The sequence below is a fragment of the Sander lucioperca genome, chromosome 1, assembly GCF_008315115.2.
Source record: "Sander lucioperca isolate FBNREF2018 chromosome 1, SLUC_FBN_1.2, whole genome shotgun sequence".
Classification (NCBI taxonomy): Eukaryota; Metazoa; Chordata; class Actinopteri; order Perciformes; family Percidae; genus Sander; species Sander lucioperca.
This window is the reverse complement of record NC_050173.1, coordinates 35,058,672-35,086,380: the sequence shown is the minus strand read 5'-3', so window position 1 is coordinate 35,086,380 and position 27,709 is coordinate 35,058,672. Positions and strand designations below refer to the sequence as shown.

At 40.1% G+C, this 27,709-nt stretch overlaps 3 protein-coding genes across 10 annotated transcripts; 2 read left to right on the top strand and 1 right to left on the bottom strand.

Annotated features, from left to right (window-relative positions):
- Window positions 1-5,289: 5,289 nt before the first annotated feature.
- rgs14b (regulator of G protein signaling 14b) lies at window positions 5,290-18,221 on the bottom strand. Of its 7 annotated transcripts, none has more exons than XM_031319440.2 (16): window positions 18,140-18,221; window positions 17,928-18,050; window positions 13,650-13,671; window positions 13,326-13,477; window positions 13,101-13,193; window positions 12,061-12,204; window positions 11,790-11,963; window positions 11,584-11,665; window positions 11,371-11,471; window positions 10,989-11,207; window positions 10,638-10,714; window positions 10,155-10,281; window positions 8,406-8,487; window positions 7,549-7,595; window positions 7,045-7,144; window positions 5,290-6,284 (listed from the first exon to the last, which is right to left on the bottom strand). In XM_031319440.2, the coding sequence occupies exons 2-16, from the start codon at window positions 18,048-18,050 to the stop codon at window positions 6,055-6,057; spliced, it is 1,773 nt and encodes a 590-aa protein (XP_031175300.1). In that variant the 5' UTR covers window positions 18,140-18,221; the 3' UTR covers window positions 5,290-6,054. The 7 variants fall into 7 exon arrangements, with proteins under 7 accessions (XP_031175300.1, XP_035863420.1, XP_031175305.1 ...); XM_036007527.1 differs by having other exon boundaries at window positions 17,928-18,069; window positions 18,140-18,155; XM_031319445.2 differs by lacking the exon at window positions 17,928-18,050 and having other exon boundaries at window positions 18,140-18,207.
- Window positions 18,222-19,127: 906 nt separating this feature from the next.
- On the top strand, window positions 19,128-22,727 carry LOC116064350. 2 transcript variants are annotated; one of them, XM_031319510.2, is made up of 8 exons: window positions 19,128-19,472; window positions 19,675-19,727; window positions 19,874-19,939; window positions 20,096-20,134; window positions 20,474-20,506; window positions 20,623-20,877; window positions 21,126-21,224; window positions 22,541-22,727. In XM_031319510.2, the coding sequence occupies exons 2-8, from the start codon at window positions 19,676-19,678 to the stop codon at window positions 22,621-22,623; spliced, it is 627 nt and encodes a 208-aa protein (XP_031175370.1). In that variant the 5' UTR covers window positions 19,128-19,472; window position 19,675; the 3' UTR covers window positions 22,624-22,727. The 2 variants fall into 2 exon arrangements, with proteins under 2 accessions (XP_031175370.1, XP_031175369.1); XM_031319509.2 differs by having other exon boundaries at window positions 19,134-19,472; window positions 19,871-19,939.
- Window positions 22,728-23,469: 742 nt separating this feature from the next.
- Window positions 23,470-27,362, top strand: arl3l1 (ADP ribosylation factor like GTPase 3, like 1). The gene is made up of 6 exons (XM_031319513.2): window positions 23,470-23,750; window positions 24,386-24,529; window positions 25,751-25,867; window positions 26,309-26,359; window positions 26,489-26,674; window positions 26,873-27,362. The coding sequence occupies exons 1-6, from the start codon at window positions 23,733-23,735 to the stop codon at window positions 26,918-26,920; spliced, it is 564 nt and encodes a 187-aa protein (XP_031175373.1). The 5' UTR covers window positions 23,470-23,732; the 3' UTR covers window positions 26,921-27,362.
- Window positions 27,363-27,709: the final 347 nt, after the last annotated feature.

Here is a 27,709-nt window from a genome sequence, read left to right as displayed (position 1 = left end):
CGCAAGAAAAGAGCTGGCGGCACGCTTCTCGTTGTGATCATAGACAGTAAAATGGACAAAGTGACACCATTGTTTTCAACAGAGAGCAGTGAAGGATATTAGAAGCACTTTTCCGGTGATGGCTGAGCGTTACTGCGCAGCCTCCAACTGAGCTTGATGACGTAGATGTGACGTGAGCAACCTGTCTGAAAGTTGTAAGTCTTCTGGTAGCTGTGCCAAGAGAAATCTCAATCATTCTGAATCTTGCAGAGACGGAGAGCCTAGGTATAGGCACAGGCTAATTATTGCAAACTAAAATGATAGTTAACATTAGTAATTAAACTTAAACAGCTAATGTAAGTCGAAACTGCCTGCGAGCTTCTCCTGTACTGTACGGTAATTCCTCTACTATGCGACAGAAAGTCGCGTGGTTATGACACAATCGTTAGCCTATTTTTACAAAAACGTCTGCTACGGAGCCATAATGTGAGGTACAAGGTAATGGAGCCTTTTATACATTGTCGTGTTTCTTTAGAAATAAACAATGGACAAATAGTCTTTAAACGCTTCAGATGTAAAGTTATTCGCTGTCAAAGTGACATCAAAATGAATGGCAGTCAATGGAATGTTAATAGCGGGTGAGTGCTAGCTAGCATCAAAGTGGCACCTTAGGAGGTACGCTTTGTGGAAGCTGGCTTACCCCCTTGGGTGTGATCATAGACAGTATATAAACTGGACCAACAGATCCCGTTGCTCTGGACGGAGACCAGTGAAGGATATTAGAAGCACTTTTCCGGTGATGGCTGAGCGTTACGGCGCAGCCTCCAACTGAGCTTGACGACGTAGATGTGACATGAGCAACGTGTCTGAAAGTTGTAAGTCTTCTGGTAGCTGTGCCAAGAGAAATCTCAATCATTCCCAATCTTACAGAGACGGAGAGCGTAGGTATTTGTAAGGAGATGACATAGGCACAGGCTAATTATTGCTAACTAAAATGCTAGTTAACATTAGTAATTAAACTTAAACAGCTAATGTAAGTCAAAACTGCCTGTGAGCTTCTCCTGTACTATACGGTAATTCCTCTACTATGCAACAGTAAGTCGCGTGGTTATAACACAATCGTTAGCCTATTTTTACAAAAACGTCTACTACGGAGCCATAACGTGAGGTACAAGGTAATGGAGCCTTTTATACATTGTCGTGTTTCTTTAGAAATAAACAATGGACAAATAGAGTCTTTAAACGCTTCAGATGTAAAGTTATTCGCTGTCAAAGTGGCACCAAAATGAATCGCAGTCAATGGAATGCTAACAGGAGGTGATGGCTTGGTAGCATCAAAAGGGCGCCATAGAAGCTACGCGTTCCGGGGAGAGTATTTACCCCCTTGGGTGTGATCAGCTCCTTACTCAAGTTTTTGTGCTCTTATACTTCCCGTTTTGCTCCAGTCATAATTACTACAGCCACTAGAGGGCGCCGCCGCCAATACACTTTTAACCAGAAGTAAAAAGAGCCCACGTATCACACCGATTCTGGTGTCCTATTAAATTTCATATTCATTTTAAAGTACTGGTGTTAACTTTTAAAACCCTGCATAACTTAACTCCCCAGTATATCACTGACCTCTTCCAACCTTATATGTCAAATCGGGCTCTAGATACTCTAGATAGATACATTTACTGGATGTCCCTCGAACCCACTATGAAACTCGAGGCGACCGTGCTTTTCAAGCTGTTACCCCTATTTTTTGAAAAACTCTCCCCTTACTAACCCACCAGGTTAATTATCCAAATAGCTAATAACTTGTATTTTTCTCTGCCCTTATTTATCTGCTGCTGCTATGATGTTAATCTTATCAGGTCTGTGCACTGTCTATTGCTTGTCGTTTTATTAATGTTAAGCACTTTGTGATTTTGTATCTGTGAAAGGGGCTATATAAATTATTATTACTTACAATAAAATAAATAAGATTCATAATTGCTGATTGTCCAAACGACTTAGGAAGTTTTTTTTCGGGGGAGGAGTGTCAATTGAGAGTGTATGTTTTCAGGGCCTTTAAAGCAAGTTATCATTGAGTTTAAGTAATTCTGTGCATTATGATAAAATGATTTCTTCCTGGAAAGCATGTTTAAAATCTTGACAAGTCTCTTGAGGTCTGGCCTGGTGAGACAATAATGTCCACAGAGCAAAGATAAAGTAAAATGTATAAAGTTCTGTTCTGACTGAATTGACAGAGACGTGTCCACCATCTCCAGTTGAGCCTGCTGCACTACAGCCCAGGGCGCATAAAGAATAAATGTGAGCTGATAGACAGGATCTCGCTCACCCACTGTGAAGGCTGACGTCACCGCCTTCCCACTTGGACTGAAATACATGGGACATTCTACAAGGCCTACCTGCTAGAAATGAATGATCTGTACCAGAAGGACTGACCCCGTGAAGAGTTCCCAGCTTTTCATACATCAGGCCTATTATGCGCAAACATGTCGGTTCAGTTGGCACACCCAAGACCATACTAATGCACTTACTCTAAAAGGTGCATTACAGCCTTGTGAGGGATAGAGAAGGATAATCTCAGCTTTTTATTGGAGGGCACGCATTCAACGAGTCCTGAGTGCTCTCTCTGACCAGCTCACTGAGGGAAATGACCTTAATGAGAATGATTTCCCTGCTTGCCTAACCCTGGCTGTCTCCCTATGCTTCCCTCTGTCACTGTCTCTCTGTCTTTGGTTTCAATGAGGAATCCCTTCTTTGTAGACAGGGGGAAAAGGGATGAGGGGCCGCATACTGAAGTAGGTGGAAGTGCATGTCCTTTGTAGCCGAGTTAGAAAAGCCCTGTGGCTTTGAGAAGCACTTCTCTATCGATTAATCCACATGAGCAAGCCAACAACAGCCAAGGTGACATATCAGAAAACACTACGCCTCTTTGTGATATGCATACAAAAAAAGTCTACACACAAAAATACCCAAAATGCTCATTCATTATTATAGGTTGACATGGGCACATACACACAAAAAGCAACAAATAGACTTTCACCTTAAAAGCAACTTAAGAACTCTTTCTGCAAGGATGGGCAAATAGAATATTTTGCCTTGCAGTCTTTTTTTCTTTTTTACCCTTTTTCTTCTTCCATCATGTGAGACTCGGGGATGATAACTCTGAAATAGAAAGTATTTAATAAGAGTAATTACCCTTCACAGACCATGATGAAATCCTGATTTGAGCATCTGTATTACGTAATAAAAAATTTGTTCTAAAGATTTGAATCCAGGCACCAGCTCAAATGTTAGGTCAACACTAATTAACTCCCCAACTAAGAGGAAGCGCTACATGAACTTCTTATGCTTCATTTCGGTGTGTGTGTGTGTGTGTGTGTGTGTGTGTGTGTGTGTGTGTGTGTGTGAGAAAGAGTTTTACAAGAGCAGAAAAGATTTCAATGAGAACAGTATACGGTCAAGTTGCCTCTATATCATCACTGCTGTTTTCCTGCTTTCCTTGAAAGGCCTGCCCATCTGCCAAATGACTACGTGCTGAAGACGAAATCACTTCTGATAGAGTCTCCAACTGATGTCCAATGTTTATATCCTTTCAGCCGTGAGTTAAGTGATAAACACCTTGGACACAGTTTCCACTCCTTTGGGTCAACTAATCCCCATAATTCAAGTCCAGGAGGTGAAATTGAAGGCTGACCTGACATCGCCTCCTCGCCACATTTGTGCTCTTGAACCTGCTAAAGAAATCACATGCACAGCATATGTATAATTATAGAGGCTATTATAGCACAGGCATGCAGACAGAGGTGGTTAGAGCACCAAGGCGGACCACCGTGGACAGTAGCTGCACTAGTAGGAGAGAGCACATTAAGACAGCTCACACAGTGGCAAGGACATTAGGTCCTGTAATTGATGGTGATGGGATGTCTGTTCAGCCACACTCAGGTGTGACACACACACACAGCTGGATGAATTTAGTCAGTAGTCGATCAACAGAGCTGCTCCCAGCCTGAATCACAGCTCGGCCATGTGTATGTCACCTGATAACGGAGTCAGTGCAAATAAATCCGCTATCCATTTTATTTTTAACACACTCAGTCTGTCCTTCACCGGCTGAGCAGAATCTGTCAGTGCACAGTAATGTGCAAGCATTGATTTGATAGATGGGTTTTGTTTTACACCACTTATGTATTCCTCTGCAGGACTCTCAAAGGCACAGTGAGCAATATTCAGAGCTCCCATTAGCAGAGGCTTGAGTTCAGAAAATAAACACTTTGCAGATATTCAAAACCTGTTTTGTTATCCATCCCAATGTAGATTACTGAAAGCAAGTAAATAACAAAATAACAAAACAGAGATCGGAGAAAGCAATTGCACAATATGTGAGCGTTTCTATGAACGAGGAGATGAAAAGGTTTATCTCAAAACAGAACAAGACGTTTACTCAAGCACAGAAATGCGTGACAGACAGGAGAGAATGAATGACGGGAGTGACAGAGAGAAAGGGTAGACACATTTACTGACTGAACAAGCAAAGCGATAACCCCAAAAAACAAGATTAGTCAAATGCCGGGGGGAAATGCAGACACTCACCTCCTTCTCTCCCTTCTTCCTTCTCTCAGTACAGACGTGCAGTGGAGTAGATGGCACTCCTCATCTCACTGCTGCTATGGTGTCTGTGAGAGCACACCCCTCTCTGCCCATTCATAGTTCTGCCAACACACCACTCATGCATGGACGGATGGACGCACGCACACAGACACACACAGACACAGACACAGACACACACACACAGTGACAAACATAATAATGAATCCATCTATGACTCATAATTTGTTTTGTAACCCATACAACAGCCAAATGCCCCCCCATAATAGTCCTCACAGGCCCTTCAACTGGAAAACAGTTCCAGCAACAAATATGTAGACAGATTAAGCAAGCCATTGGCTAGAAACCCTTCATAAAGAGCCAATCACAGCACTGCAATGATCCGACGTCACAAATGTGCAAAAAAGCATAATTACATGATGGCATTTAGAAGGAGGTTTCTGAACCAGGATACAACAAAGGAACAAGACGATGCAATCAAAGCTAGTTACAATTTACACCTACAGACAGATACACATTAGACTTGTTTTACACTGCATGAGTCATACAGCCAGTGGGGTCTGGCTGCACCACATAGAAAACCAAATCACGTAGCATTTGTCAAGCCAGAAACTGACCTTAGTGATTCATCCAAAAGATTCCTCACAGAGGGCTAAAATCTGTAATAGGACATCTCACTCCCCCAACAACAACAAAACCAGACAAACAGGATCCTATTTCATCATGAAACAATTTAATTTTTTGGATACACCCTGTGGTATATTTTGATATTCACATCGTCGGTTCATTCCGTTATCTCGTTACACATTCATGATCTGGACCCTGAGATGTAGTCTAAGGTGACAGGAAAACAGGACTTGACCAGGGCTAAAAGTGCCATCACAGCAAACAGTTTAAGTACCGCAAACACACATTTAAAAATAGCAAGTGAGCACACGGAATGGAAATTTGTAAATTAAAATATTAAAAACTCATCTCAGTAAAAATATTATCTTCAATCTTAATACACTTCAAAACCCCCTTCTGGACAGTCCTGTGCAGAAACATGTTTTTGCTTAGAGTTCAGAGAAAAGCATTACTACGATGTGAGATTGTGAGAAATTTAAGCAATGTGAACTGCACAGCGTTAGACAATAAACAGCAAAACACATTGGCTTCAGGGTGAAATTTTGAGCTAAAACTTCTTTTCAAAACATTTCATAGCAAACATTCTTCCCATTAACATCTGTAGTGTTTTGAAATGACACTGTAAATGCTTGCCATGATCTTTCTTCTTCTTTACATATTGCCTCAAGAGGCCAATTATCAGTAGCAGAGATGGTGGCACACTGCTCTCAGAGCTTATTTGTAAACAATTATAAAAAAAAGTGCTTGACCATTTTTCAACGTCTTTTGACATGATTGGTCTCATGATGTTGTAAGATGTTTGATGTAGTTTCTGATTGTGTCTTTGTCCATCACACAAACAGAAGTCTTTCAAACTGATGTTTCCCTTAAGTCTTTGGCTTTAGATTCAGCAGAGTCCGGGGTTTCAGCTGAACTTGCATTGGAGGAGCTGGTTGTACTCGGCTCGTCTGGCTCTGTGTCCTGTCCCTGGTCTGAGGCCAGCTTCAGGAACAGAGGGATCTCTAGCTGCTCTTTGGTCAAAAGGCCTCGCTGGTCATCAACCCTGCAGCACTGGGCCCTCGACAGCATGTCCAGAAGCCCTGACACATAAAATAATGCTAATTCTGACATTTGGTTCAAATAAATAAATAAATAACACTGTGCTATTTTAATCTGCCTATTTACATTTTATAGTTGGGAGTGTAGTTGGGTAACAACTTATTCTCATATTTTTATAACCGTTATTTCATTAAATAGTATATATTAAATCGTAATTCTTCAAACCCCTGGTCAGAATACCAGGAGTGGGTGATATGGAGAAAAATATTCTATCACGGTACATACAATTTAAAATTGCAATATAAATGGATAACATAGCTTATATAATATAATATAGTTTATGTTCTGGAAATTCAATTGAGAAACTTGAGATTTAAGGGTGATTTTGACTCTAAAAACAGCAGCTGATAAAACAATCCCACCCATTTGGAAGCTTTTCAAACAATTTTCCTTAGCAGATGGAGTTTTTTGTAATTCCATCTGCTGGGAAAGATTATGTGACATGATTGAACAGCTTCTAAAAAGGCACTCTGTGGTGAGATTGTTTTGTCAAGAATGAAAACCCAAAGTTCTGTTCCTTTGTGTTGGTCTTAAGAATTAATTTTTTGTAAAGAATGAACCTCTAAGCTCAAATTAAGAAACTGTTGAATCAAGGTATTGAAAATGTATTAAAAATAATATTGCTATAGATTCCTGGTTATAAATGTTGTGGAAAAATCTGACGGTTGTCAAATATCTATCATCTTACAATATCTACTGCCATGTCGCCAAACCCTACTAGATACTGCCGAGATGTCCTACCCTCCATGTCGCGGTATTTACCGGGCTTGGACTGAGTCTTGGCTCTGTCTGTTTGCAGCAATGATTGGGCCTCCAGCCCTCCTGCACTCACTGCTCCTGCCTGGGACCAAAATAGATTGCAGGGTTATCAATGTACAGTACAAGTAAAGTTTTACAGGTGTATCAGAGATAAATGCTGTGAATGTGAATGCTTCACATTTCATTAAAAAAATATCCCCTACTCTATTCCCTATATAACAAACAAAAGAAAGGCATCCATTTGATCTGTACAACAGATAAAACCAAAAAAAGGCAAGATGCTGTCATGTTTATTATCTAAAGAATATAATGAAGGCTGTCACCAAGGATACTTCCTTCATTATATTCTTATTGAGATAACAACCAACAGCGTCTCTGCTGCTTGCCTTGTATGTATGACTGTCAGTATCGTACAAAAGAAGACGTTTTTTATGACGGCAACAAGACTTTTGTTTGATGTTCAGCAGACTATTAACATTGCCTCACCTGTGTGGCTGCAGCAGAACCACTGCCTCTGTTGGTCTGGTCTTTTCCTGTTCAAACCACACAAAAGATACAACTCAGTACTTCTCCTTTCAGTAGAAATGTAGTACACTGCTGATGATGCTACGGAACGTAACTTCCAAATTGTGTTAAAGCCTTATAAAATATTCTTGACCAGAATTAAACTGGTCCTCCACTCTAATCAAATCCATTCCCCTCTTCCTAAATGCCAATGAATGGAGCTGAGGTGGGGAGCACTGATCCAAAGTGAAGTTGGTTCTGGTCTCTTAGCAGTTGGGAAATGAGGTGAGTAAACTCAAAGTGACACAGCACTCAACAAACCAAATGGGCCCAGACATTTCAGCCCCACAGAAAAGAATGAAGACACAGAGAGAGACACACAAAGAAATCAAGAGTAGCTAAAAAGGAACATGCAGACAGCCATGCAGAAAAACCAGGGCACTAAAATGGACAGTGAAAAGACTTTCACATCAGCCCTAGCTAAGAGCAAGTGAGAGCCAATAAATGCAGAAACACTTTCTCTGACCCATAAAGAAACAATTACGTGAAGAAGGCAGCACAGCCAGGGTTCAGGCAGTATAAACCGAGCATCATCAATGTATCACCAACATCATCGACAACTAACAGTGGCTGAAGGGCTTAAATGTGCCTTTATCTGATTTGATTGAACTCATTTCATTTACTCATTGGCCATGTAGGTTTCTTTACGTCCTGAGGCTGCTTGTGCACTTGGGGGAGCAGTGTAGTTAAATTATGTAAACATAATTCTCTCTGGTTCAAATGAAAGTAAAACATTGGGTTTTTAAAAAAAAAAAAAAAGTTATTAAACGTGTATTAACCTTTGGTTTTTTCAAGTCGTAGCACCTTGTTCGCTAGTTTGAACACAGTGCTGGTCATGTTCAAAGGCTCGTTGCTTCCAACCTAAAACAAGAAAAAATTACAGTTTCAGTTTCACAGTTTTGTGGTGATAAAGAAGAGAGCCCGCTAAAAATGGGTCTTAATGCATAACAGAGAAAACACACAATGCATTACAAAGATTGTGTAATCCTCATCACTTATTCCACTAACGAAAATAGTGAAACACTCAATTTTACAATAAAAAGAAAACGGATTGGATATAAATATTAACATGCACAGTGGCGCATAAACGGCAAGGGCGTAAATCCCAGGGGGGTCAGGACCCCCCCCATCTAAGGGTTGTCCCCCCCTAGAAATATCATTAAAACAATGCTGTGTATTGTAAATAACATAATGATGTATACTTAAAATATCTGTAAGTAGTAAAACAATACAAACCCCAAAAAATGCTTTTTAAGTTTAGAAACATTTGAGTCCCCCCTCCCTTGCCTCACAGTGGTTTGGTCCACTGCCTGCTGTACGTTAGGAATCGGATCGGCACCCGTCTCACTCACAGTCACATCGGTAGTGACAGGAATGTAGCTAGTAAGTAGGCGGTTCAAGACTGTTTTATTCACATTAAACATCGGATGAAGTTGTTCTTTTCTCAAATAGAAATGATGCTGAGTAATTAATGAATTAGTCGTGACAAAAAGTTCGCTATGTTAGTGTAATATAATGTAACGTTAGCTAGCTTGTTTAATAGCTTATTGGATAGAAATGCACCCACTACAACTAACGTTACCACGGCGATAAGCCTAACGTTATGTGTGTGAACTGATATTAGGGTTAATATTGGAGATCTACAGTTGTGTTTGAAGTGGCTAATCAGTGGGTTTGTTGCAGTTAAATATATATCCTCTGTCCCAGACGAAACATAATATTTATGCGGAGGACGCAAGATCATTTTATAATTAATATGACCGCGTGGTGAACCTATGAACCTAATTCATATTTGATGAGCTTTACTAGTGGCTCGCTAATTTAACAAGTGTACAAAAGTATTGTATTTCTTTTATGTTTTTTTTTTTTCAAAACAAGTCATTATGTTTTAAGGTATTTTTGTGGCTTGTGTACACATGTCCTCTACGAGTATAATTGTGGCTGTATTATTTGTGTCCCCTTCAAAAATTGCTCTTCAGAAATTTTATGTTTATTGTCCCCCCCTACTGTTAGATCAGATTTACGCCCATGATAAACGGTTGCCTAGGAACGGCTGCTGTAAGCAGGAGAGGTGGACAAGTGCTGACAGGACACAAGGACAGAACTTTTTAAAATGTCAGACAAGTTTGCTGCTTTCACAAGTAGAGGTGAGTCATTAATGTGAATTTACTAGAAATATAAGATTACTGCAGTGAGATGTTTGATCATACCAGATCAGTTAAGTTATTCCTTTACAATTGAGAAAAAGTAATTATTAATCATGTACAGTACTTATCGAAGACACTACTTAAGCACTGGCTATCAAGGTCTTATTATACGGTGTACAACAATTCATCTTGGTTTATGTATTTATTTATTGTTTATTTCATATTTGTTTATGTATGTACCAACCACCAAGGTAAATTCATTGTAAGTGTTACTTTCTTGGCAATAAATCCTTTTCTGATACATATGGTACAGTTTATCACGGTTACCAAGGGTACTTTACCTAAAGTATTTGATGGAAATGTGGCTATACAAACACTCACCATGGTGACCACAGCCTCTTGCGGCTTGAGTTGGTGTTTCTGCAGCACCGCAGAGAGGGCGTCCTGCAGCGTCTTACTGGACTTTGCCATGATCCCAACTGTCTTACCAGTGAAGGCAACCTCCAGCCTGAAACACACATGCATTATAACCTCCCTCACACAGCAGTAAAGCACAAACACTAAATGCATTGGTACGGCAGTATAGCATCATTAAAATCTAGTCATACAAAGCCAGTTGTCACCGAAGAATCTGCCACTCACTGATACCTTAGCAGGAAATCCAAATTTGGTTTCATTTAGCCACTTGATAATGTATTCAATGCATATGATGACTATCTATGTATGGTGTTAATACAAGGACTTCCCTCTAATATGGTGAGAAGTGGCATGCTGTAGTGGGGACGGAGGTGTGAAAGCCTGCTCGGGTGACAAAGATAGAAAAAAAAAAAAAAGCAAATGAAGGAAGTGGCACAGTTGACTCACGCAAACGTCACCCTGAGCTCCAGAGAGACCTGCTGATCTCTCAGAACAGAGCAGTCCTGGTCCAGCGATAAGGGCTGCTGCAGAGAGAGCAACGGTGTATCAGATCGAGAAAAGTGACTTTCAGAGACGTTACCATCAACTGGGGATACTTTCAAATAGGTTTCACAAAGTTTCAGAAATGAAAAGAGGGAGCGAGAAATTGAGAGGATGTTAGAACAGGAAGAGAGTGGTCATCTTTCTCACAAAGCCTGTTGCAAAACAACTTTGCAGTGTGGTACCGTAGATATTTCTGAACAGCCTGTTGATTTAAAGCTTTGGCTGGTGCTGCAGACAGAGCAGTTAAGTGCTCACCTTGTCCTTGCCTTGAAGGTAGATGATGACATCTTTTAGCGGAAAGCCTCTCTTCTCGCACAGGCTAGTCAGCATGTCTTTGATGGGTTGGCCATTACGTGTAGGGGCCAGGGAGGCACTGCCATCGGGTAGGTAGACACAGCAGTAGCCTCCCTCCACCCCTATCCGACTCCCACCTCTACCACCCTGTTCTGGAGATCGGGGACTCGATCTGCCATTCTACATCACAGATGGAGAAGAGAGGGAAGAACTTAAGAGTGAAAAATAACAATAGAGTTAGGCACTATATGGCAGATTTTTCTCTGAACTGTAATTTAGATTTGTCACCTTAATGACTACATTTTGTCATTCATGTGTGCCCCGTTGTCACAAATGCACTGACCTCGATCTGCTGGTAGAGGGAGCCATGCTCCACACTGCTGCTTGACTTGACTGACATATTGGACTCTTTCCGGGACACTGAACTATGGGTGTTGGATGCATCTATTGTTATGGATGGAGGAAAAGAAGAAGAGAGCCAGGGAGAAATTGTGAGATAATGTCACAGGTTGTACATCAAGGCATAACTTAAAAGAACTAGATCTGCAAGCACTACCTCCCCACGAGTTTCTTTTCTGTCGCTGTTTCTCCGAAGCACTCTTACCACCTGGCAAGCTGTTGGAGCATGACTTCTTGTTCTGTTTGAGACAGTGATGAAAGAAATGCAATAACAGCAAAATTGAAACAAGAATCAGTTTTTCCCCCCCCTACCCTGCCTCTCAGTCCACCCATCCTCCCCCCGCCAACCCCCCATCACTCTACCTTCTTGTCACTTAAGGGGCTTCTGGTGGCCACGTCTTCCCAGGATCCCATGCGGACCGGCTCTGTAGAGAGCTGAGGTACAAGTTTACCTTCTACACTTCCCAAGGTGCAGCTCTGGTAGAGAGGAGAGCGCACAAAGCGCCTGTAGCTGTCCATCTTCATCAGTTTAAATATCTGACACAAAGCAGGGGCAGATGTGCACACAGTCAGAAGGGCCACCAACAATTAATTACTGTATTACTCAGCTAAAATGGGAGTGTGGAGTCCAAACCTGTGCTTGAGCCTTGTTAAACATGTCAGGTGTGGGCTGTTTCAGGTCCTTCTCCTCTGTCTTGGCTGTGTCATCGATGTTGACCGAGTATGGAGCGCTGTCAGACAGGTAGGTGTTGTAGATGGAGCGAGCTGTTGTTTTCAGCTGGGAACACAACAGCTCAATCAGACTGAAACCTCTAGAAGATATAGCTATAACTAAACTTTGTTTGCTAATCATTGTGTATAAGCTGATAATTTTAAATCAGGATAGATACAAACCCCAATGACACACTATAACAATTTCCCTTTTGGATTTCATCAGAGTATGTAGCTTTCGATACCCATCTAAGAAGCCACTCAGTGTGTATAAACACTGGCTTTCCTTGCTAAGTGTATCAAGAATTAAATGAACCCTTCCCAAGCATCCACACTGCAAGTCATACAATCAATAAGTCACTAAAAGGCATACATTTCCCAGAGAACTGAGCTGAGCAGAGCTGAACAACCGTGTCAATTTCTGCACTTCCCGTTTCTATAATAGAATTTAATTAACCAAGCAATAAGTCTGATATTAAAATAGATTAAAAGTTGACGATAGCTAATAAAGCTACCCAGCAGGTCACTTTTATTTGAAGGAATTGTTAAAGAAAGGCAAACATCCCAAAAATATGGTTGAAAAACAGCGTAATCCATCATTGAGATCAACAGTAAATGTATAAAATGTTTACTGAACTGTTGATAAATGCTACTTATAGCTTATTAACTAAATATCAACATATTGTAACATAATAAAAGCAATATCAAAGCAACAAAAAAAAGTGTAACTGTGCTCGCTACAGAGACCCAGTTAAAGCAACATAGCAACCAAGTTACTATGTTGCTTTAACTTCACTTTAAGTTCACTGTAAACATTCAATGTCAGGAAAATTCTAATGAAGAGTATTTTTGAAAAACTATAAAAGGGGAGCTTAAGCAGAGTAAACACACAACAGCATAATGAATCACAAATGACGGGTGAGATGATTCAACATGCAAAGACGTAAAAACGTGCTATCATACCTCCTCCAAGGAGCTGGCTGGGATCTTCCTGAATTTTTCACAAGCTTGCCAGAATAAAATGTTCTCTGCACTCACCTCAGACATCAAGAAAGCCTGTGGAGAAAAGACAAATACAGTACATGTGTATGAAAACATATGGCACACCTCGGGAGAGGTAGCTAGAAAACATTAACACTTGAATTATTCCTGAACATAAAATTACAACACATGTTGAGTGTGTCTGACCGTGAATTGTCGGACTCCAAAGGGGTCCTCCAACAGCTTCTCAAATGAGACGGCCCAGGACAGCACACTGTTGGCTGGGCCGGTCTCTCCGCCCGGAGTGCCTGGAAGGCTGGAGCTGCTGCCTCCACAGCCACGTGCAGACATGTTCAACTCTACAAAACATCCAGACACAAACACACCCATTTATCATCACAGAAAAAAAAGCATGACCAAGAACGAGACTGAATCAGATATTTTCTTTATGTCATGCACAGACATGTTTCAGTTCAGAGAAATGCAAGATTTACAGGATTGTCAGCGCGCATGTTGTTTGTTCATGCTTACCTCCGTCCGACACTGCCTGGCTCTGTAAATAGAGAGATGGAGAGATAAGGTAGGGAACAATACTAAACAAAACATCTGATGAGATGGAAACCCCTCACTGAGGCTGTCATGGACTAGTATGGGTATACCTGGATAATTCCTGTAGTAGTATGTGAGAAATTCAACATTCACTTGGTTGAATCATAAAGTCAAAGAGAAATTGTATTTAAATTCATACCTATTCTCTAAGACAGAGATCTTCAACAGAGGGTCGGTGACCCTTAGGGGGTCCACGGAGTTACTGCGGGGGGGGGCCCCAAGTTATTGTTCAACCATTTTAAAAAAAGTTTCAAAAGGTAATATGTCTGAAAATAGACATAAACATGAGTCCAACATATTATTAGCAAAAACATTGATGACAGGCTTATTGGCCTGAAGGAAAGGTAGCCAGATACAGTTAAGCTTAAGGATTCACTGTGCTACGTGTATGTTTAACATTAAAAACATGATGAAAATAAATAAATAAATAAATAAATAAATAAATATATATATATAATTATATTGTATATTATTGTATATACCATCAAATGGTATGTGTAAAGACTTTAGGCTGCTCTAAACGTTGTAGGCCCAGTTTAATATGCAACTCAATTTAATACAATATGCAGTAGGGGGTCCCTGCTCTGTCTCTCTTTCAGTTAAGGGGTCCCTGGCCTAAAACACGTTGAAGACCCCTGCTCTAAGAGGCTGCAATCAAAAGTAAAGCGCAGAACAAAAATTCACTCTCACACAAGAATGTGGGGATTTAAATTTAATTAATTATTTTAAATATTACAGTAACAGTTTCACAATGCACAAAGCAGTGTAATTGAATGTATCAAACACAGAAGCTAGACACATATACCTCAAAACAAAAGCACAGAGGCACACATTTAGGAAGTGAAATGTGAACACCAGCTGCATGTTTTTAGCTTTTTCTCTCTACAGTATGTAAGAATGTAGCGCAATCAGTCGAGGCTGTTTTCACAGGAAGTGGTTGTGACACTGATGACAATGGTTCTCATTCAGCTTTTAGATTTCACAAAATTCACATCTTGTAAAAGTTATGTCCGTTTCAATTCGAACTCTTTCATAGTTAAATGCTGCCAATAAATGCTGTCAACTCTTTGTACACAAACCTGTGCCCTGTGCTGAGTGGCTCACAGCACCATGGTCCTGGGTTTAATCAAGAGGGCTTTCTGTGGGGCGTTTGCACACTATTTGGTCTGTCTGGGTTTCCTCTGGGGGTTCAGGTTTCCTCCAACAATCTATAACTGTAAACTTGCCCAGAGGTGTGAATGTGATTGTTTGTCTGTCTATGTTAGGTTAGGCCTGTGAGTTGCAACCTGCCCAGAGTGTACACTGGGTGTACAGGTTATATTAAAAAAAAAAAAAAAAAAAAAACCACACACACACAACACACTTGAAAGAAAACTATACACCAGTCTATATAAGAAACTATAGTGGTGGCTATATTCAACATTTTAGTGATCATCTAAAGGGTTGTATTGCCGCCAAATAAGGAATATTGTGAAACCTATCAAGTGGCACAATCTGAGTGCTTTTACAAAACTATCTTTCATTCTGAAAAAATGTAAGCATCTTGCTTCACAAGTTCTTTGTTTAATGGTTTGTAATGTTTAATCATATTACCAGTAAACTAATCACTTCTGCTGGTTGGTTTTTGTGGTAGTAGTTGTCGCTTTTATAGAAATATATCTTGCTTTTTTTTTTACATTCTTCAAACTTTGTTTATAATCTCTTCTTTATCATGAATTCATATGATCTATGCTTTGCCATTCATGCACATGCAGAATTTTGTTATTGGAGAAACCAGAATTTAAAGGTTCCTGATCATTTTAGCTCTGGGATGGTTTTATAAAAACATGAATCAACTCTTAAGTTAGCTAAAGCAAGGTTTTCATAGACAGTCCAGCATATCTTGACCTTGTTTCTAGAATAACCCATAAGGTATCCACAACGTGACTGAGCCAACTGTTAAGTCATACAGAGAGGTGCATTTCTTAGTGAGTGAGACAACTGTATTCTTAGCATGGGGCTGAGTCTACTCAGCTAAATTAGTATTAACCATGAGACATAGCATCATCTCCTATGTTGAAAACTCTTTGCCACAAGTGGAATTTACCCACAACATTAAGATATTCAGTGTGAAGATAGTCTGCATGCAAAGAGAAAGTTTCCTTGTAATTATTGTGCTAATGCTTGACAACAGCCCAAAGACAACATCTGTTGGCAATTGTTAAACTTTGCCCATATAAGGCTGATATGGGCTGGCAGTTTCTGCAGGTGTTGAGCTCCACTGTGGCGCCACCTCTTCACTTGTTTGCGCCGCTTCTCAAACTCTGGCTACAAAAACGCGACATGTCAGTGCCTACAAATGCACTTCACAGGAGACCCCACCACACACTTTTTCCACAGTTCTACACAGACTAATGAATCATCATGGTATCATACACTGCAAGAGAACAATATCTAAGGATTAGGATTCTCTGCAAATCCTTTGAAGGAGAGACAAGATATGCAAACACACAATGTAAGGGAAGAGTCTAATGCAGCACCAATTATAGGAACATTTGCAATCACTCAAAATACAAACCACAGAGAACACCATTTTTTTTAAACCATAGCAACATCAAGGTCTTCTCTGCTCCTGTGAAATACGTCTGTATATACACACTTTCACACCTTTTGTAGAGCTGAACCAATTCAAGAAACATGATGGTCTCACAAAGAGTAGATTGAAGCCAACGCAGCCTACACATGACAAACAGAGATGGCATGGTTTCCACTTCTGACTTGAAGCAGGCCTGGAGTGTTTTCAGTAGCAACAAACCGCACAGCCTGATTGGTTCTGGCACTTCTGAGGAGGTAAGACCGACAATACAAGCCAACACAAGAAACTGCTCTATCATACTCAACATCAAGGTATTCTGACCTGGATGTCAACTCAACTGTATGAGCATGGTTAAAAAAAGCAGACTGAAAAAGTACTCCAAAACTACAACAAAGACATTACTGTTGATCAAATCATTACAGGGTTACAACTTACAGATATCCCACACACTTAACTCCAACTTATTCCTCACAGTAGCCTATCACATTATTGAAATTCCTCTATGTAAGGGCTGATAAAGTGTCCACCTTTATACAGCACAAATGCATATACAATCCACTAGATCCAAAGAACAGCTGCAGAACCAAACCAAACCGAACAAGAGTGTTGCCAACTTACCATGTGGCCTATAGGAATCCCTAGAGCATTACAGTTCTTCGCCATGGTGGCTCAGACACCAGACTACAAGCTGAAGTCTTTATGCGATGTGCACACTGTCAGGGGACACAGTAAAGTGCTCCACCCAAACATGACAGACAAACCTCTCTCTCACACACACACACACACACACACACACACACACACACACACACACGCACACACACACGCACACACACACACACACACACACACACACACACACACACACACACACACACACACACACACACACGCCTCCCTGTCACTTCCTGCCTGGAAGGGAAGTCTTACCATAGCAACAAGCCACAAAAGAGGAAGTATGGTTACTATGATCAAACTGTTCTCAGCCTACGTCTTGAGAAACACTATGATGTGGGAACACAGACAAGACAAACACACTCTTTCCGTTTTTGATAGTCATTGTACGAGTTACTTGACACAGCTTCAACCATTAAAGACAGCAATTTTGCTGCTACAGTGCAGCATCTAAGAATGCTTTTTTTTTTTAGCATACAGTGTCATACTCTTCTCTTTTCTAGTCATAGTGAAGTTTCCTTTTATTTGGAAGTCATTTAGATTTAGACATTAAAAATATGCTACAGAACACAATGCCTCCTCCTGATGTTCACTTACTTTAACATACCATACAAGTTAAATTCATGGTATTCTCCAAACTCCTACAAGATGCAGAAGTAACTTTAACGTTACAAATCAAACAATTGTAAGCTTCCTCTTTTAAAACAAATTCAATATCTGTACGTGTAACACGTTTTTTTTTTTTTTTTTTAAGAGTTAAAAAAAGAAGTTGTGAGCAGATTTCCATGAGGTTTGGTACACAGAGCACAAGGAGTTCATCATTTTATGAGTATTATTCTGCAGCTGTAGCAATTGTATGAATGTACATATACACACACTTTTTGCCTTGGAAACACTGTTAGCACGCATGAACTCTCCAATTAGCTTGTGTGTGAAGTTATTTTCATTACCTTTTTGTCCGCCATCATGCCAGTGGTTATGGTGCACCATTTGTCATATTTCCTGAATTGCTTTAGTGAAGCGACTTTAGCCAGTCGGGAGAACCTGTGATAAAGTCCTCTTAAAGCGACCATCTTCAGGAAAACAAACACACTGCGAGCCAAGACGAGAGAGAGATGAAAGCGCTGGAAGTTTACACATCAAGTTAGTTAACAGCTTTTACCTGTCTGCTGAGTCTTGGCACACGAGCTGAGGACCCAGGTGAAGCAGGGTATTTTAATTAACTGCGCACCTGTTGTCCTGTTGCTTACATTATCTGTTAGATGAACGTGCTAATATGTCATATGTAGAATTTTAGCATGCTTGCAGTAGCATCCTGTGTTGGCTTTAACAAGGCAATTTTCCCACTGGGACAATAAAAGCTATCCTGTAAATGTTAACGTGTAGTAGCAGTTTGCTGAACTTCATGTTAGCCTATTACAACACTGATATTAGGCCGAAATACACACATGCACAAACAGGACTAATGGGGTTAGGGTAAATTTTGGTTTAGGTTAGGATTACAGGAAACAAACTGATGGGGGAAGGCCTAATTCAACATGATCTTCTTTCAAATACTACATTATCTTTGACGAAAGAGTAGCAACGTTAAAGTGACTTTGAGGCGATCTGAATTCACAAACCAGTTTGGTTATGTGGAGTTTGCATATTCACCTTGTGTCTCTTGTTTTTTTTTTCTGATGCTCTACTTTCCTCCCACAGCCCAAACACATGCAGGCTTGATTAAAACTCTATATTGTGGCTGTTTAAGAGCGTGATAACGTTTGTGTTTTGCATCTGTTCAATGTGCGCCTTGCCTCTTCCCCCAATGCATGCTGGGATAGGCTCCAGATCCCCATGACCCTGAAGGAATAAGTGTTAAGGAAAAAGATGTATAATCAGCAGCACTCTCTACTGGCCACTGCATGAATAAATATGGTATGAAGGCCCTGACTTCAATGAAAGATAATATAGTATTTCCAAGCTTCAGTTCTTCAAATTCAGTCAATTTGGCCATAATCCCAAAACTTCTGAGCAAAGTTATCCCTAGTATGTGTCACAGTATATGGTGTGTCTGCAAAGGCAGTGGATCGTTTGCATAAGTAAACCACTGTTTTGCTTATAACAGGTGATGCTTCAGCTAGGGTCTTCGTACCTGTCTCTCTGTCTCTGTCTTTTATATTCCTGTGTCTGTCTGTCTGTCTCTCTGTCTGTTTCTTGTTCTATCTGTTTGTAAAAAGTGTAAAACATACCCTTATTTTAACCTAAATGTTACTTAACAACATAAAAAGCAGCAGCAGCCTACTGTAACTGTCACTGTTGCCATCACTACCATCTATAAAACATACAAACAGGGATATTGTTTGTGCCATGAAGTTTCGGGGAATGATTTATTTGCATTGATATCAGTGTTTATAATCAGCTCTGCATTTTGTGACGCAAAGACCATTAGGTTAGGCAAAACAGAGCAGGTCACCATTCAACTGTGTGTGTGTATGAGGAGACAACACCACCAGGTAATAAGAAAAACATTTCAGCATTTTCAGCCTTTCTATTGATATTTAATAAAAGTGCTATGATATTTTCTATTTCTAATATGTTTAAATGTTGTTAGCTTTTAATCTTAGAGATTATGATTTATTGATAAGGAGTCTCAGTCTACTGGTAAATGTGTTCTTAGGCTAAAGCAATTTAATTAACAAGTCTTTTTCAACAGAGAATGGTTATGAGAGGGGTATTGCTATATCTTTTGCTTGGGCATCTCCTCATAGGTAAGAAGCCACTTATTCATTTTACAGTTATATATCTATATACAGTGTATTTATACAGCATACTCTTATTCACCATGGATATATATGCTTGTTTAGCTCTACACATATACATTTTATTTTATTTATTCTTTACTTTATTTTAGTAGGCGCTGGCTCTACCTGTGTTCCTGTTGAATGTCTGAGATGTAACGCCACAGGAAACACTCAGGCAGGTAAAGAAAAAAAATGAAACCTCTCACTTATAGACTATATTTGTAAATGTTATGTAGCAACTAATGTAGCTGAACATTGTCTGCCATTAAAATACTTGCGAGGTGACATGCAAAGGAAAAATGTTCTTAATGCTACACCTCTGTTTTTCCCAATAGATCCTTGTGCATTCTGCTATCCAAAAATGTGCATTAATGGTGAGTGCCATCTTTCTTTTTATTTATTTACTTGAAAATAAATCCTATGAATTTCACTTATGGCACTGTACATTAGATACAGTAATTGACAGTGGGGTGTGGTAGTACAATGAGCTCAAGTCGAACATGGCAAACATGGGACGCTTGAAAAATAATCAAAATGCTCATACATTTGACTGTTCTTCTAAACTAGGTGTATTGCTGAGGGTTTAACTGAGCAGAATAGGTTACATATATATTCTCACAAAAGAAATTGACTGGGATGTGCCGTGTATGCTCTGTTGTAAATTAAATGCAGACTGTGACTATATTAATGTCCATGTGTACTATTATCTCTAGATACTTCAAATATCACGTCAAACTGCAAAAAAGGTAACCTATGACAATATCCTCACCTGTGGCAGTGCACTAACATTTGCACTAACTTTCTGATTACCTAACACTATCACTGTTGCTTCCCTCCCTTAAATATTTACCCTGCCCATCAGAATTTCAGGTTTCTGTCAACAGCAGTGGATCCAATGTTCAGGAGGGCAATGACATCACTCTAACATGTGTCTATAACCTTCCCGATTTGATTATGATTGGGTGGAAGAAGAATCAGGAGGAACTCCAGGAAAACAAAAACAAAAGCACTCTGTCTCTCCCAGAAGTCAAGTCCAGTGATGCAGGCCAGTACATCTGCTTTGTGAATAGCCTGTGCGGCTATTACGAGTCTCTGCCATCCATTGTCATTGTAGAGAGTAAGTAAACATCTCCCTGTTTATTGAACACAGCCACAGATTACATGTGCCTTTTTAATGTAGATTTTAACTTATTAACCGGCCTGAAAGTAGTGCATTGTACAATTTCTGAATTGAAAATTAAAGAGCCAAAAAGATTTAATGAAGATATGAATAATAAAATGCACACCTTAATGACCCTTGATAGCATGTGTCATTAGCCTACTCTGTTTCCATGTGTCTGCCTTTGTAACTGTGTTCTCATCTAGACCAGGCTGTGTTGCTCTTGGTGATCTGTGGTATTTCCGCGTTGGTCCTGGTCGTGATTATGGGGCTGGCTATGAAGTTCAAGCTGAAAAGAGACAACGGTAAGGGCTCAGTTCAGGTTGTCTGTGGTATTAGACAACACAGGAGCATAGCAAAGCACCTCTTGTGTTTCAAATATATTGTCTTGAATGCAAATGATGATGATAAATATACTGTGTAGAAATAGTATATTTCAAATACTTAATACTTTAATAGTTCAACATTTTGGGAAAACTACACTCATTTGGCTTTCTTGAGTTACACGAGAAGATCGATAACACTCATATCTGTCCGTAAAATATTAGGCTTCACCCAGCAGCGGGTTAGCTTAGCTAAGCGCAAAGACTTGAAAAGGGGAAATTAGCGAGCCTGGCTCTGTCCAAACTATTTGTATTTTGTAATCAACCCACCAAAAGCTCACTAATTAACTTGTTATATCTGGCTTGTTTAATTCGTACAAAAACGGAAGAGTAAAAATTGCAAGTTGGGGTTTTACAGGGGTTTGTGTGTCTGACTATTTCTTGGCCTGGAGCAGTTGCCATGCAACCGACGGAGAGTCCCAAATCACTCCATATTTACTGTAATAGGCCATTTCATTGAAGAATCTGAATTGTGAGTGTGTAAATGTATCTAATATATAGTGCAGTACAGTCTCCATGGCATGTGCACATTTTTCTGCTAACAATCCCACAATGCTATGCATTACATTTTATAGAAAAAAAGTGACCAAAGTGTCCAAAATCTCAATTTACTCCTCACTGTTGAGTCGTATTGAGATTTTTGCACTTTGCACAGATTAAACAAACAAGTTATAACATGGGAGATTTAAGGGTAGCTGGAATTTGTTACCTTGGACAGAGCCAGGTTAGCTGTTACCCCCTGTTATCAGTCTTTATGCTAAGCTAAACCAATCTGGCTCTACGGATATATACATTGCTGGGATAAAGCCTGACATTCGGAGCGTCTCTAACGCGCCAGATGTCCCTCCCCTCTCTCTGTCTCTGCTATCGGGCTTAGTGCCACCCACAGCGGTTGTAATTAGTTTAAAAAAATACAAACAAGCCAGAGCGTTATTCCCCTATCCCCCAGAATAGATCGGCGGTGTAGCCGGACCATACTCCAGCGCTGTGGATATAGGTCTGGCAATGCAAGACTAAAGCTTAATTAACCAGCTGCCCACTCCAGCTTTATATTTACCGTACAGACATTAGAGTGGTAATGCTCTTCTCATCTAACTCTCTGCAAGAAAGCAAATAAACATATTTTCCTATTTGTCCAAGTACTTCTCTAACTTCTGCATACTGCGAATCTTAGACTTACAGATTTGACTTCTCTCTATGTACATTATCACCTCCCCCCTTTATGTATCTCTCTGCAGCTAAACACAAAGAGAGGAGGAAGCAGAAGGCAGAGGCAGAGCAGAGAAGCGGTCCGGCTCCTTTCACACTAAGAGAGTCCTAAATAAGACTCAGTCTATCACTTTCAAAAAAAATATGATTACTGATATTGTTTCGTAATTTGCTTTTGTAGTGTTTGATGTAGAAATAAAACATATTTAATCTCCATCTTTGAGACTAAGTGTGTGTGATCAGCTAAGGTTATAACAAGCTTATGTATAGCCATTTCCGGACCATGGTGGATCCTTTGTTTAAGCAGCATTCATATTAACCACACCCACTGACCAGAAAGCCTGTTCAGTTGAGGAAAAGAGTCTAGAAATGTTTTAATCCAGACACAGGACAGGCGTGCTCAAACTAATCCCACTGAATGCTCTACTCACAGGAATGCACTTTACAGACGACCCACACAGCAGCTTTAAAGTGGCTGGCATGTAATGGATATATGGGGTGATAATGCTATCCACTCCTCTCCAAGACAGGGATGGATGTTGGATTTGAGAGTTGACTTATGAACACAGAAATAATCAGTTCCCTGGTTCAACAACATGATATAATCCTTTGAAGTTTACGTGTTAAGCTCTATGTATACTGTCACTCCCCATGCTACTCTGAGTGCCTTTTTTACTGCATTAACAGCATTTTTCCCCATCAGCCATATGGTAAAAATGTCTGAACTTTTCTATTTTTCTACTCATAACATCTGTGTGTGTGAGTGTGTCAGGAAGGACTGTTTATTCAGTTCCTCCTATAGCAGGTGGCTAAGAGATAATCCAGGTAAAGCCACTGCAAAGTGGAGATGGAGGAATGGACAGAGGAAGGTGGGGGGGTCGGGGGAGGGGGGGATGGGGTGGCCTTTGCATGGATGACTAGGGCTAATTCTGGCCTCCTAATCCCAGTCCCATCCACCCTCCCCCTCTTCCTGCTTGCTTGCTTGCTTACTCCACGGCGACAGTGAGGAGCAATTGATGCCCAGGTAGACATTACTTTAACATACACACATAGCACTTAACCCACTCAAGTTTACAGAGAAGGAACAGGGAAAAGACAGAGGCTGCTGGTACCTTTTCGGGATAGCTAACCTGGGTGACCTGGATAGCTAACTCACCTGTGTGGGCTTCACTGGAGAATGTAGCTGCAGCCCTCCAGCCAAGCCACAGGAAACACGCCACCATGGGAGAAGCTCAAAAGGTAAGTGACCTGATCTGGAGGAACAGGATTTATAAAACCAAATGTGAACCTTTTGAAAACTAAAAACTATTTACAGGTGTTTTTGGTTTTCAAAAGTGTGTACCAATATTTATTTTACATTATTTAGTAGCTGTTTAGATGCAGCTCCGATGTGAAGGTTGGATTATCTAAATTGCTCATTTTAGTCAAAAAGTGTTGATATAATAATGTTACATCTAAATTGAACCTCCAATACTATTTGATGTACCCATAATCACACATACACTGTAGTACCTGACACTTGGAAGGAAATATTTAAAGCTACAGCGCCTCTTTTGTCAGCAGTGTGGCAGTCTGCGATTGCGCATCATTGCTTCAGACTAATCACATTAAACAGTGCTCCATTATATGAATGGAGCCCTAATCAAGACCGTTGCTTTTCTAAATGAAGCAACAGATTAATTCTTACTGGGCTGGAGATTGGTGGATGGGTGGAGCTAGTTGGGCATGCATGTGTTGTCAACAGTGCTGTATGTACGGGGAGCTTTGACCTCAAATCAGAATACTAAACAAATACTAGGGATGCTCTAAATGCTGCAATACGTTTATTTTTTTTGCCCTATTCTTCCACATCCCATCCTCCTCCCTACATGCAGGGCTTACTCTCTGTGATCGAGAAACTGAAGGGATCCACAGAGCAGGAGGTCAGGATAGTGCTTCTGGGGTTGGACAACGCCGGCAAGACAACCCTGCTGAAGAGCCTCGCCTCTGAGGATGTGAACACCATCACACCAACACAGGTGAGGGAAAGTGTTAAAACTCACACACACACATCATGACCTTAAGGAAAGTTATTTACTGTATGGCATAATAAAGCAAGAAGCGCCACTGACTGATACGCTTGCAGATGATGATTTTGTGGCCTTATTTTAATTGATTCATCTTACCGTGAACAGCTGAGCCACTTTTTAACACCTGATGCTCATCATTAAGTGTATTTTAGATAAGCAGGGCATCTGCCAGAAATATAGCCTAAATGTTTTGTTAATCAACAAGTTACCACTCTTTAAAGACAATTTGGACGCTGTCACTGAAAAACAGTGATACAATGATGGATTTCTCTTGTTTGAATAAAGTTTTTCAAACAATATTTGGTATTTTCATGGCACTGTAACCCAACATTATTAAAGACAGGGAGATTATATCTAATCTTGTGAGACCAGTGTCGCTCAAAGTAATGGGATTCCAATGACCTTTGCTTTTCTGACACGCTTTAAAATGAAGTTATGGGTCTTGCATAACACATGCTTCTACCACCAATCAGTAAAATAATGATATAAGGATGTCACATCATCCTGTTATATTGTATGTTAAATAACATTTCAGCAGGAAATTACCTTCCTGATTTGCATGCTCTCAACTTATTTTTTAAGACGATCCTAACGTTGCGGTGAGGTCTTTTTTTCACCCTCTTTTACCTAATCTCTAATATGATTATCTAATACCCTTGCATTACACAAGACATAGAGCACAAGACATAGAGCAGATGTACTGCCGGGTCTTGGACGAGTGTGACGGCTCATCAGATACTAGGCAGATAGGATGCAGTCCAGCATGACAAGTCACCACAAAGCTAAACAAGACTTGACACTTAAACACATATACTGCACTTGATCCTTCACGTCTTATCCTCAGATTTTCTCCTCAGCTGGCCCTCAGGAGGATAAAGTTGTTATACAACCTCGCCGACTGTAACAGAAAGGAGCTGGGTTATGAAAAACGGCTGCGGATTAGCACAGTGATCATAGCACATGCTCTCCTGCTGATATGTAACAGGGTTACAATACAGAGTTACCAAACAGTAATTCATTTAATACACACACCTGTGCTCGAGTACGTTGCGCTTAATGAATTGCTTCATAATCATTTGCGAGGCTTTCTAGGTGCTGCGTACGGGAACTGTGTTAAATTGAAGGCATTGATGTGCAGTACGCTGACTCCAGCTTTGCGTTTCACTTCAGGGCTTCAACATAAAGAGTGTTGCCTCTCATGGCATGAAACTTAATGTTTGGGACATTGGAGGACAGAGGAAGATCAGGACCTTCTGGAAAAAGTACCTGGACAACACAGATCTGTTGGTGAGTGACTAAACTTAATTCAAATCAATTCATTTTTTCCCCCCTGGGAGACATTTACTTTATTCTGTATTTGGATCCCCATTAGAGTTTGCAAAGTGGTTGCTAGTCACCCTGGGGTCCACACTGAAAATACACCACAAAAACCATGTAAAGCAATACAAATCCATGACATTAAAGTATCATATATATGCATAAATTAAGCACTTTAATTGTATCTTGATGAATGGAACTTGTTAGTAAAACTCTTAACGTGGAACATTTTTGAAAGGTTGACAAGTCTATCTTCTGTTTTCAATTAGCACTGACTTTTTGGCTGCTGTACAGGAGCAGCTGTATCCTAAATGAGTCACCAAGTGTTTAGGCCAAAAATAAAAAAAACTTTCCATCCATGAATTTTTTTGTGTTTACGCTAATTTTATTGTAATATGTTTGTTCTTACAGATTTATGTTATTGACAGTGCAGACAAGAAGCGGTTTGAGGAGACGGGACTGGTGAGCTTGATGTCATTTGCATGCAAATACATTCTGACAAGAACCATAGCAAAACTAGTTTATTACATTTATTAAATTAAAGTCAATAAGTCAATAACATACAAAAATGGTATGTGTGCGTATGTGCAGGAGCTGTCCGAGCTGATTGACGAGGACACTCTAAAAGGCGTTCCAGTGCTCATCTTTGCCAATAAGCAGGATCTGGCCACAGCGTCACCGGCCAGTGAGATCGCTGAGGGACTCAACCTGCATACGTACCGGGACCGTGAGTGGCAGATTCAGGCCTGCTCAGCTGTGTCTGGGGAGGGAGTTCAGGTCAGACGCAGTCCCAACCTTGATTTATTGATTTCCCCTCAGATGGAACCTAATTAACTATATAAAAGTGCTCCTTCCTGCTGTACAATATTGTAGTGAAAATCAGTCAACTATGACTTGCTTAGTTTGATGGTTTTGACTATATTCTGTCTTCAAAACTATGAAACTGATTTAGTTTTATTTTAATTTCCCTGACAGGATGGCATGAACTGGATTTGCAACAATATTGTGAATAAGAAGAAGTGAACCAACGGCAAACAACACTGACCAGAGTCAAACAGAGAACCATCGTATTAAGGGATTAAAGAAATATTTCACTTCATTTAATATCAACACACCTCACCTATGACAGGCCCCGCTCCCCTCACATATTTGAATGATAATTTTGTTTTTACAATTTTTGTCATTTTTATGAATATTTCCCAAAAGTAGCTTATTTGAAGATTATAGATACATATTTTAGCTACAATAAGTGAATTAGGTACTTATTAATCATTGTTATTTCCTAAAAATTTATGTTTTGTCCCCTTATCCCGAGGATCCGTATCTGGTGAATCTGTATGCTGGGAAAACCAAGCTGAGTGTGTAGCCATGTAGAACTGTTGGCGCTTTTTACATCCAGTTCAGTGGGAGTGTAAAGTATGTGTTTTGAGGTTTTTGACAATAAAATAATTAGTAATTTCTGCTATTTTGTTTTCATGTTTTCAAATTGTATGCAGCCATCAGTAATCAAATTCACCAAAAAAATACATGCACAAACAATAACATATAAATGGTGAAAGACAGAAAACATGTGAATGTGACTGTAAATGTCAATGCTTCCATGAGTAACAAGCCGATCCACTCCTGCTCAGCTGTCAACATTGTACTGTGAGAGAGAGAGTAATTGGAAAAGCGAGAGAAGAGAGTTCACAATTATACATTTACCAGTGTTTTAAGCCCCCAACATCTCCTTCCAGGCAGCGCTGCCTGGAAGGCACTAGGATTAGGCAATGGTTATGGTTAGGGTTAGGGTTAAGGTTAGGGTTAGATGCC

Coding starts and splice junctions, on each gene's coding strand:
- LOC116064350 (XM_031319509.2), top strand. CDS start 19,676: ATGGTTATGAGAGGGGTATTGCTATATCTTTTGCTTGGGCATCTCCTC. Junction 19,728..19,870: donor GCTTGGGCATCTCCTCATAG/GTAAGAAGCCAC, acceptor ACTTTATTTTAG/TAGGCGCTGGCTCTACCTGT. Junction 20,507..20,622: donor CACGTCAAACTGCAAAAAAG/GTAACCTATGAC, acceptor CCTGCCCATCAG/AATTTCAGGTTTCTGTCAAC.
- rgs14b (XM_031319440.2), bottom strand. CDS start 18,050: ATGGTCGCTTTAAGAGGACTTTATCACAGGTTCTCCCGACTGGCTAAA. Junction 10,715..10,988: donor ACCTTCAAGGCAAGGACAAG/GTGAGCACTTAA, acceptor CTCTCTCTGCAG/CAGCCCTTATCGCTGGACCA. Junction 7,145..7,548: donor GTTCTGCTGCAGCCACACAG/GTGAGGCAATGT, acceptor TTTTGGTCCCAG/GCAGGAGCAGTGAGTGCAGG.
- arl3l1 (XM_031319513.2), top strand. Junction 26,360..26,488: donor GGTTTGAGGAGACGGGACTG/GTGAGCTTGATG, acceptor GCGTATGTGCAG/GAGCTGTCCGAGCTGATTGA. Junction 26,675..26,872: donor TGTCTGGGGAGGGAGTTCAG/GTCAGACGCAGT, acceptor TTTCCCTGACAG/GATGGCATGAACTGGATTTG.